Here is an 11,577-nt window from a genome sequence, read left to right on the forward strand (position 1 = left end):
GTCCCAGTGGCCTTATTTTTGCCGGAGGACCGAGGAGCGAGGAGTGACAACGGAGGAACCACCAGACCATCCTCCGGTGAAATCCTCAGACACTCGCCCCGCCCCCTTACTGTGTATCGCTCACTGATTGGACGATGCAGCGCATGCAATGATCTGGCTGCTGTCAGACGATCAGCTGTGCAGCTTCATCACAAATGGACGTCGCTTCACGTGACGCTCAGGAGGAAACAACGTCCCATTGCTCTTAAAACTCATAAAAGTTTTAAGAGCAATTCCTAGCGTCTCTCCATGCTTCCCTGGTGGGAGGGACTAGTCGCAGGGAGACGACAAGTGAGGGACGCAAGGAATCCATTTAACCGAAGTGAGATGCGCCTCAAGATGTTTTCTTCTGAAGAATGTCTTTTCAAAGTCCAGATGTGTGTGGTATGAAATCAACACAATTTTAAAACTCAATTATAAACATTGCCCCTGCAGGCATAAAGCAATTGATCCAACCTTCTATTTATTTTTGTAAATCGCAAACTTTAATTTCTTAGATCTATGCCGTTTTCTCGTAAATGTACGACTTTAATCTTGGACGTTTTTCTTCCCTCCCATGGCTCTGTAATAAAACAAACATTGTTACCTACTTGGCCCCAATAAGCCGACATGTGTGTACTATTTTACTAATAGATCAAATGTGAAAAATAATGTACTGGTTCTAGTGTACCCTGGTGTTCATATTCAAATAAACCATGATCCTACCAACCACTAAAGCCTATTCATATTGACATTGAGTCAAATGTTCTCCTCTATGAATGAAGTTTTAGCGTCATTATTATGGTGAATGAACTATTAGCAGCTCTTGCCCGCATTTTGCCTGTAGATGTACAGAAACTGGTTTACTTGGATAACAAATATAAAATAAATAAACATTCTGAGAGTTCCACATTTGACTGGTTTCTAGATGGACCTTATTCATGATTGACATCAGAGATAATGATATCCAGAGTTAGTGTAAGTTACAAATATATTACTGAATATAAATCATCTGTGCAAATGCATAATAAGAAAATGTGTGTGTGTGTATTACAGGAGTGTGAGAAGGACCCCTGCTGTGAGTATCAGACCTGTAAACTGAAGTCTGGAGCTCAGTGTGCGTACGGAGAGTGCTGCTACAAATGTCAGGTACACAACCAGTGGGCTCACAAATCTGAAATGCAATTCACTCGTAATTGTTAGATGATATTTATGGGAATGTGTTGAAAATGTTTTAGTACAGGAAATTGCTCCTGCACACCAGATTCTCCAACTACAACAAACAAACACAACTAAATAATACATATGATATACGTTGTTGACAATATTTTATACAATCATTTTTTTAGAGAAGCTTGCAGTACATTTGCATCATTATCTCCAAAAGATTTATTAAAGATAACCTGAAAGATTTGATGTAAACAATAAAACAACAATATTCATATTGAATTTAATGTAAATAAAAACAACAAGAAAATAAATAATTACCATTAAATTACATAAATCAATATATAGCTCCAACTTTAAGTGTTGACACTTTTTTTGTCACTTTACTTGTCAAACCTTAGTTAAGATTCATTTTGCAACCATCATTTGACTCCTCAAAGCCTTGGTTAATACTATATAATAATACAATGTGCGTGTGTTTAGTATCTACCTGGTGGAAGTGAGTGTCGGTCCAGCACAGATGTGTGTGATCTTCCCGAGTACTGTAACGGCTCCTCGTCCCTCTGTCGGAGCGACGTCTTCATCCAGGTGAGATCTCAAATAATTCACCTTGCACCATCTGTCTGTGGATGTGGACAATCATAGTTCATCATGGTTCTGGTCGCGTCTATCGTTTTTCCAACCCAGTTCAGATTTAACCAGGCCCACTTCCACATCAATGTAGCTCTGTGTGACTGCGTCATGGACGTATAAAGAGAACGTCGCGTGTCCCATGTCAACAACGCGCTAAAGTCATAGTCAGCTTGCTTGCTCTAGCTTGAAAAACATATGGGCTGGTTAAACTGTCAGCAGTAAGGAAAACCTTCCAGGCGGTCTGCAGCAGAGGAATATTTGTATATACTCTGGAGTCTTGAGGATACCAAAGTACATTGTACTCAAATTACTGTACTCATGTACCAAATCTTGTACAAAAATACCAGCTATTAAGCTACATATTGGTTTGTAGTTCATTATTTTTAAGCTCCATGGTGGGGAATTTTTATAACATTTACTCAAAGCTATGCATAACTGTGATCTTCTTTCTATTTTAAAAAAAGCGCTATATTAATTCCTGTGGCGGTGAAATGGATGCTCTATAACAGTGAATGTGTGTGTTCCTTAGGTATGGGAACGATTAATTGAATATTTAAATATATTCAAGGTATTCGGATATTGAGGATGGAGATATGAGGAATATGAGTATTGAATTTTTTTTTTTTTTGACTCCTAAGTTGATTACATATTATGAAATGGGGAATAATCAAGTATACGACAGTGCCATAGACTAAATGTGTTAGTCTAAAGGTGTGTTTTGCTCCACTCACCGGTCCCTCACAGCGGAGACTGTCAGGTGCTTGATCTCTCTTCTCACGTAGGCGGTTATACTGTCGAGGGCCTGTTTATGTCCAAATCCATCAAGATCTAGCTTATTCTAGGCTAAGTGATATCGGCTGCTGGCCCCTCCTTTTTTTACACGCAGATCACGCAGGGGGGGACGGGCGTTTCAAAACCTGCATCTTATGCCCAAATTCCAGCTGATAGGCGTAGNTATTTATCGGAACGGTATCGCTTTTTCTTTTTTAAACTGACGGTTCGAGATTACTAGTAGCCCACTATTTCATTGCACAACAGTTGTTGGGTTCGTGTCACAGGCTCTTTAATGTTAGGGCGAGTAGGACTGTCAACAATCTGAGTAACAATCCAAGAGATACAAAGGTTTTTAAAATCCTCTGATACTGCAGTTAACCAGTCCCAGTTAAAATCACCAAGTCACCAATCACCAACTTGTAGTCAAGTTCAGATAAAAGATTTGCCAACGAAGACAAGGAGTCCTTGACAGCTGAGGGGGGTCTGTAACAGCCCACCACCATGACCTGTTGACCCTTTGCTACTTCGATATTTAAGGCTACAAATTCTAGTTGTTTACTGATAGATTTGGAAACCATCTTGGTTACACAAAACTTACTTTTCACATAAATGGCAACGCCACCACCTTTATTATCTTCCCAATCCAGACGAGAGATCTCTCTCCCCCGTCTGTGTGCGAGGGGGCGGGCAATTTACACACACGCGGCTGCTGCATGCATGCAACACACACACACACACACACACACACACACACACACACACACACACACACACACACACACACACACACACACACCCACAGACAGAGAGACACACACACACACACACACACAACACACACACACACACACACACACACACACACACACACACACACACACACACACACACACACACACACACACACACACACGAGATGGCAGAGAGAACTAAGCACTCCAAGGTGTGGGTAAACTTTACCCTTTCGATGTGGACAATGCTCGTTGCCAAAAGTGCGATAAGAGTTTAGCATTTAAGGGCGGTAACACGAGCAATTTGTCTGAACAACGCGTTGTGTTCCACCACAGCCTCAATCTTCCTCCAGAAGAACCGTTGAACCTTTTGCAGAATACCTGTATCCACCTGTGTTGCTCAGTACCACTGTATCTTTGCAGTAAATACTTGTTTTTTTATTTGTTTTTTACAGTTCTGTATGTTCACATTATTTACAATTTGTTTAGTTAATTAACCTTTTTTGAGAGAGTACCGTTAAAGGACCGGATCGATAAAAGTAGTAGTACCCATACCGATGTGTGATGCAGTAAAATCTTAATTATGTTAGCGGTGTCGTCAAACCGTGGGAAAATGTAAAATACGATGCCGAAGAAGAAGATTCTTGCATAGCATGTTTCTTGCCAAATATGAACAAATAAACAATAAAATGTTACCTTAGTTACAGTAACTCAGATTCTTGTATGCTTTATGTTGATATTTAATAATATTTAAAATAGGTGCAGCATGCACAAAGTATAGCTATGGACAAGTGAAACATTTATTCGGACAAGTAAATGGCCAAACTCACTTGTCCATGGACAAGTACTCTCTAAAAACCTTTTCTTACACTGTAAGGCAAAAACAACGCAGTACAAGACACTCAGATATAACTCAATCAGTAAATAAGCACATTGACAAACTAAATAATATTGCAAAAAAATTAAGAAAGAAGGAAGCATTATCATTCTATTAATACAGTAACGCCAGTGATGCCATTACAGAATTAGCTTTAAGATAAACAACTTTTTTGATAAGCAAAATGACTGAAAAATTTGAAGATCATATTTTACTAGCTTTTTATATTCTTTTCCTACAGTTTTCATACTGTACTTCATGTTATCTCAAAATTATATCATTATAGAATCATATATTATTATTATTATTATTCTTTATATTGTATTATTATGTAATTTGTTTACAGTTGGAATCCCTCACAATTCACTTTTTGATCATGTTTACCCTTATGTGTTTCAGGATGATGTGGGCAGCAGGAACAGTAGCAGCCATGTCCTCCATTACCTTCCCAGCAGTCTCTGCTCTGGTGTCACACTGCGCAGCACCTGACCAGCAAGGTCAGTCCACCTGTCAGTCCACCTGTCTGTCCACCTGTCTGTCCACCTGTCTGTCCACCTGTCTATCTACCTGTCTATTTATGTGTCTGTGTGTCTGCCTGAAGTAGAGAACATGGATACATTTATTTTTGTCCGTTTCTCTGTGTTCTCTGAGTTTCTTTGTTGATGCATGTTTGAACCCTTCCTCATTGTGTGTCTGTGATTTTTCAGGTGTGGCCCAGGGGATGATCACAGGTATCAGAGGTCTATGTAACGGCTTAGGACCGGCTCTCTACGGCTTCATCTTCTTCCTATTCAACGTGGAGCTGAATGATGTCCCGCACGTGGCAGGAAGACCCCCACAGCACAAAGAGGTACAGACACATACACAGGAAGTCAGCCCCTACCTTACCCGTATTACATTCTTATCGTTTTTCCAACCCAGTTCAGATTTAACCAGGCCCACTTCCACATCAATGTAGCTCTGTGTGACTGCGTCATGGACGTATAAAGAGAACGTCGCCGTCCCCATGTCAACAACGCTAAAGTCATATCACGTCTTCTCTAGCTTGGGAAAAACGATATGGGCTGTTAAACTGTCAGAGTAAGGGAAAACCTTCCAGCGGTCTGCAGCAAGAGGAATATTTGTTATCCTCTGGAAGTCTTGGAGGATACCAAAGTACATTTACTCAAATACTGTATTCATGTACAAATCGTGACAAAACAACTATAAAGCTGCATATTGCTTTCTACTATTTTTTAATCCATGGTGAATTAGTTATATTTTTCTAATTTACATTGACCCAGCTATGCATAACTTTGACCTTCTTTTTTTTTAACTTTATTTTCCTTTTTCTTAAACAACACACACAGTGTGAAAGACAAAGAAACTGTGACTTTTGTTCATATTGAAAAAGCATTATTGTCATCTACTTTGAAAAAGATGCTCTATGAAGCGACTGTAGCTTCAGATTCATATTTCGTGATAAACTCCAAGACTGATGCTGCACTGATTAACAGCCCATATTGTTTTTTTCCCCAAATTATAGTAGACGTAAGTGGGCGTGGTTAAATCTCAACTGGGTTGGAAAAACGATAGATGCTCAGGGGCCAGGGTTTGGACTGGATTTCTTTTCAGTTTTTGGAAGCACAGTCAGGGGTTTATTTCCCCCTTCATGCAGGGTTAGCAGTCGCAAAAGCAGCCCTTCCCTTTTTGAATTTCCTCCGTAATGTATTTATCTCTCTCTGTCTGCAGAAGGCCATGATCCCCGGTCCTCCCTTCCTGTTCGGAGCGTGCGCCGTGTTTTTTGCTCTCATTGTTGCCTTCTTCATCCCAGATGACCACCGACTGGTCGACACCAAGACCTGCTCCACCCGCAAGACCAGCAGCGCCTCCACCGCACACGCTCAGAGCGCCAGCCCTCTGGCCACGCCCACCAGTGACGCAGAGGACATCGAGCCGCTCCTACAGGACAGCAGCATGTGACTGACAAGCAGTCCAGCCAATCACGGTGCAGCGGCCTTGAGCACAGTCTGCTAGACCTGCCCCCCCCCCCCTTCAGAATAAACTTTTTTATTTTTTTTATTTTTTCAGATACAGACTGTCCCGTCAAGGAACGTTAGGCGGCAATCAAACTGACAAGTTAACATTTCTTTACATGATGCATGGTATTTATTTCCTTATGTTTATGTTGCGCTAATTGATTTTAATTATATTCAGATTGGTCTAAAATGTAGCTTCAACATTTGAAATCTCCAAGGACTGGTTGTTTTAGTCTGCTACTTCCAGTTCTATTTTCTTTTTTGATGAAAACAAAAACGGAATTCATTACATTTAGCCTGTATGTTCGATTGGGCGACAGTACATGAGTCCGAGAAAGATGACAATGTTGGTCAAGATCAAATTATTATTATTATGAATTTGAATCACTCAAACACCAGGACTATAGCTTGTCCTTCCATGTCAGTGAACTAGTTTTGGATCTTTAGACTTTATCCTCCATCCGGTAGAGATCCGTGATGGAGGTAGTCATGGGAACAGATGTAACCTTGGATATAGTTTGCTGAAGTATAACACACCATGCATATCACTCACATTTTTAAAGCTTTCAGTCTGGTTGCCGCCTAATATCTCACTTTAAGAGTCATATTGCCTCTGTGTGCATCTGCTGCACCTATCTCCACCCGTCAGGTCTGCAAAGGTCAGCAGATCAAACACCCATCACATGCAATGAGGGACAACAAGAAGCTACCGACTGTTTAACTTGAAACTTCATCACGACGGGAGATAAGGCGGATCTGCTGGGCATTGTGGGATATGACACGGGAGATGGTGTTATATCAGTGGATAAACAGTCACCAAGACAACGGACTGTCGACCACACTGAGCATGTGCAAGATCCGAACAGCTGTGACATCATCCTCTACTGCTGTTGGTTTTCATATTGAGGAAGAACTAGAAAAATGATTTAGAAAATGAGACGACGGTTGATTTTAGATGCGCTTGTACGGAGCTGGGGAGGTGTCATATAGGGGGGGGGTGGCTTTCTGAGAACCATTTATTGATTTATGCTCTGAATTTAATGTTACTTTGCCTCCTCCTCTCTTGGGATGATAGGAATGAGTCTCTAGCACATTTCTCTGGAACCTGATGTATTTTCTGCACCTGTGGTAGCTAAAACTTGATGCCCATTAGGAAAGTATATCATTAAGGAAACGCTGCCTCGCATGCTTTTCTGAACGCTGATGCCCCACCACATGCAGCTGGTTTCCTTTCTATTCTTTGCGCCCTTGCTGCTCAGACAGCCTCTATCCACCTCTGCTGTTAAATCAATTGAATCTCAAAGACAAAACAACGTTGTGTTTAACAGAACAAATATGGAGTATATCAGTAGAGTCTCAGATCTGTTATAGTCTGTCTAGTGAGAAACTGAAGTTGGAAACTTGTATTAAATCCAGAGCATAAATGAGTAAATCCAGATGTTCCCTCCATCACACCCCCCGGCTCAGTGCGCTTCATTCATCTCACCAGATCACATTTTATTATCGGGTCTATCGCCCTCTCCTCGTCTGTTCTTCTGGCGTTTAAATACTTGAAGTGTGTTACGCTTGTCAGTTATTTCCAGGCTCTGAAACTCGAGGAACTGATGTTCTTTGTCTGACTTTGACCTGTGCAGCTAACACGGTTTTTCTCGTCTGTAGTCAGATTTTTAAACAACAAAAAAGTCCCGACTCCATTCTTGGGGTTGTTGACCAAATAGTGCCATTTCTTTTCTTGTTGAGTTTTCTGTTTCTATTCTTTTGTCACTTTTTTCTGATGTTTTTAAGAAATATCTTTCCCAAAAATAACACCCTCTCTTAGAATCAGAGAACAAACGGCCAATAGTGTCCCTCTCTGGTTAGACGTGATCCAAAAGACCCCCCCCCACCCCATCCCCCAATACTTAACTTCCACACCAGTGCATGCTGGGACAGTCACCATGTCCAGTGATGGATGTGATGTTTAAAGGACTACATCGATGTCTTGTAACCTGTTACTTTACCTTTTTGCACACCCGTCTTCATTACATCACCATGTTTGACGTCACATGGTCGGCCTGCAGAGAGAGAGAACTCAAATATTTCCTGTTATTATAAATTGGTTAAATATGTGTGCTTCTATCCACCTGTTTTTATGAGTTTTTCAAATTGTGCATTTAAAAACCTGAGTGAAGAAGCCAAAACAATTTAGAAGATGGTGTATGGATAGAAATGCAACAAAGTGATGTGTATTCCCCTTTAACACTTATTTTAACAATTTCTTCATAGAATAAAACCATTTCAAAACAAGTTGAGATACAGCACCATGCAATTGTGTTCATGAAAGCACCAACAAGGAGGGTTTTCAAAAGTCATTGCATTGCTTTAAAACACACTTAGACATTTTATTTTATATTAATAAGTATTGAGTGCAATGGCTTATCTCTCGTCTTTTTATGTCTCTGCTATTTTCATCAAAATGAACAGAAACAAGCGGCTGCCTTAAAGGAAGACGGACCATTTAAAAACTGATGGAGAATAAGCAGCAACACATGAACCTCTGATATATAATGTTCTTATTTTGTATGTGATAAGCGATCAATCCATTTCTGAAATTCTGTCCATTCATCTCACATCCTCCTACAGTCCAAATTATTGTAAAAGAAACAGCTGCTTTTAAAGTTCTATCTGATGTGCGGGAACCCCTAGTTTCTGACGGGTCTCCGTCACAGTTCTCCGTTACAGACGTTACAAAAATAACAAATGTTAGGCCTGCATTCGATGTCAAATCATAGCTGGCGTTTTTTATTCAACATGACCTGAATGCAGCATCAAACGTCGTTGTGGAAACACCTGAGGGAGATGATGGTCTGTGTAGCTTGATGAAGCGCAATCACGTTACAATTTTGTCCGATTCATGTGGAAGAGTTTCTCAACTTCAATCTTTAAAACATGCAATTATCTTTCCTTTAAGCTCTCAATCGATCCAAATTGTTTTGTTTCGATTTTTAAATATTCAATCTCATGTTTCTCTCTTTCTCAAAGATGATGTCAAAAGCAGAAGTTGGACCTACAGTATATTTTTCTACAGTCAATCTGAACCAATCAAGATCCCAGAATGCATCAGTGTTTTTAGCTAGTTCTCCTCCTGTGTGCTGTCCGGTCTTTATGTTGCTGCTGCATTCACGTCTCATGGGAAAACATGGACAACACTTCCTGCGCGCGCTGCTAACATGGATCCATGCATACAACTGCAAATGTCTTTTTAAATCTTGTTACCTGAAACTGAATGTCATTGGTCAGCAGTGGGACATTTGAATGAGTATATCTCACCGTATTTAAAACATGTCATGTATTGCAAGTGTATTTGTTCATCGTTATACTTATCCAGCTGTTTAGACTTTTAACACGCCAGAGCTTTTGTAGAAAAACCTGATACATATTTTAGAATAATTCAAATAGGTAATGCTTTGGTAGCAACACCTTCAAACAAACTTGGATGTACTTATCTTAGAATTAAGTGTTACTCCGTGTTGAAACATGTGAAGTTCCACTTTCCGATGGGACGTGAAGCGACAACATGGCCGACAGTTGAAAGTCACCATGCTGATGATGGCTCTGTTTTTGTACGTCGCCACTAGTTACTGAATATACATCTTTAAGAGGACTTTGATTTGAGTTCATGATCATTATTCAAACTTCCTCCTTCTTCCTACCCACTCCTCTTCCTCCTTCTTCCTCCCCACTCCTCTTCCTCCACACTCCTCTTCCTCTCACTTCTCCTCTTCTTCGTGTACATGATGCAGACCAGTTGCTGATGCTGCACTTTAGTGTCTCTGAACGGGTGCCTCTAATCATTCTCCGTGTTCATATCAGTTTTGATATAAACTAAGGGACGCTGAATGACGTCTTTGTGTTGTGCATTTGCAGTTGCTTTCTTTGATCTTATTAAGAACATAATTTTGAATAATATCTATAATAATAATAATAATAATAAAGAGAAATGTATGGAATTTGAGCTGTGTGCTTATTTGTTTTCATTTGGGGTTTAAGAACTGTCAAAGTAGATCCAACACAATCTTAAAGGAATATTTTTGACATTTTGGTTGAACAATTATTGTTTTGCTTGAAAAAAAATAAATCAGATTTTTGAAAAATAAAATAATCTTAGTTTACAGTTAATTTAGAGGAATGTGAACATCAAACCTTTCTAATAAATATACTGAATATATATATATATAGTTTTTTAGTTAACACATTTTTAACATTAAGATGAATTTTGCTTGCTTCTATTAATGAATTATAACATTAGTTTTACATTTGGGTAAATTCATATTTGCTTCAAAACAATCGGATGTTTAAGAAATGTTAAATAGTCTTCTTGCAGTTATTAAAAAAACGACAAGGTGCACAAAGAACGTCTCCACAAACATGTATTACATCTGGGAAATGTATCGGAATAAAAACAGAAAAACACACTTCTTAATCAAAGCCTCACACACAATGATCAGTTATAAAACTAATATCAAATAAAAAAAGGTTTTTGTAGTTATTTTGGAGAAGCCGATGGGAATAAATTCATTAATGTGTTTGTTGCTATTATAAATAATAAATAGATGTTTTGATGTCAGTGTTTGGTCACATTTACACCTTCAACCATAAAATCTAGTTTATCCCAAATATAATTTACAATACTATACCAACACTGGTTTACAGTGACATTTAGTGGGGTATTGTCACAATGTTTTTGGGAACATTGATTTTGGAATGATGAGATATTTATTTTTTAAAAGCAGAACATCTTTTAAAAACACTTACATGACATTTATTTCAGCAGCAATTCATGAAATAAATGTACTGTCTGTATACCTAAATGTGTGTTTCAAAAACATGATAATGTCACAGAATTCTTATTTTAACATAACAAGCTTGTAGTATCAATTACGAGTCTTTATTTCTTTCTATTTTATCTAAAAATGTAACTTTTTGAATTATCATACATTTTGGGGCTTTCTCTCTCCTGTAGTGGTTTGTATAGTTCTTGAGTTTTCTTGTGCTTCTGCAGCATTGGCCTCCTTTTTGTGCTTCCGTAACATGATGACATCACGATAGAACACTTGAGCTTGTATTGGCAAGCGCTCCAACACATTGAACGTGATATGGCTAAGGGGTGGGCCGTCTCTAAGCAGTTAACCAATCACAGAGCCGGCCAGCTAACCAATCAGAGCAGACTGGGCTCTGGTTTCAGACAGAGGGTGAAAAGAGGTGCTGCAGCACAGGCAGTATGAGAAAAATAAAGAGCTTTTTAAACATTAAAGCATGGAGACATGTCACAGTAGAGACACTACATACTGATATACACCTGAACATCAGCAGAATATGG

General features: G+C 39.3%; 1 protein-coding gene across 1 annotated transcript; it reads left to right on the plus strand.

Annotated features, from left to right (window-relative positions):
- The first annotated feature begins 4,604 nt into the window (after positions 1–4,604).
- On the plus strand, positions 4,605–10,212 carry LOC104950279 (hippocampus abundant transcript-like protein 1). The gene is made up of 3 exons (XM_010776769.1): positions 4,605–4,697; positions 4,908–5,050; positions 5,932–10,212. The coding sequence occupies exons 1-3, from the start codon at positions 4,631–4,633 to the stop codon at positions 6,160–6,162; spliced, it is 441 nt and encodes a 146-aa protein (XP_010775071.1). The 5' UTR covers positions 4,605–4,630; the 3' UTR covers positions 6,163–10,212.
- The last annotated feature ends 1,365 nt before the right edge of the window (positions 10,213–11,577 follow it).

Source organism: Notothenia coriiceps, unplaced genomic scaffold (assembly GCF_000735185.1).
Source record: "Notothenia coriiceps isolate Sejong01 unplaced genomic scaffold, NC01 NC01_scaffold00017360, whole genome shotgun sequence".
NCBI classification, from domain to species: domain Eukaryota; kingdom Metazoa; phylum Chordata; class Actinopteri; order Perciformes; family Nototheniidae; genus Notothenia; species Notothenia coriiceps.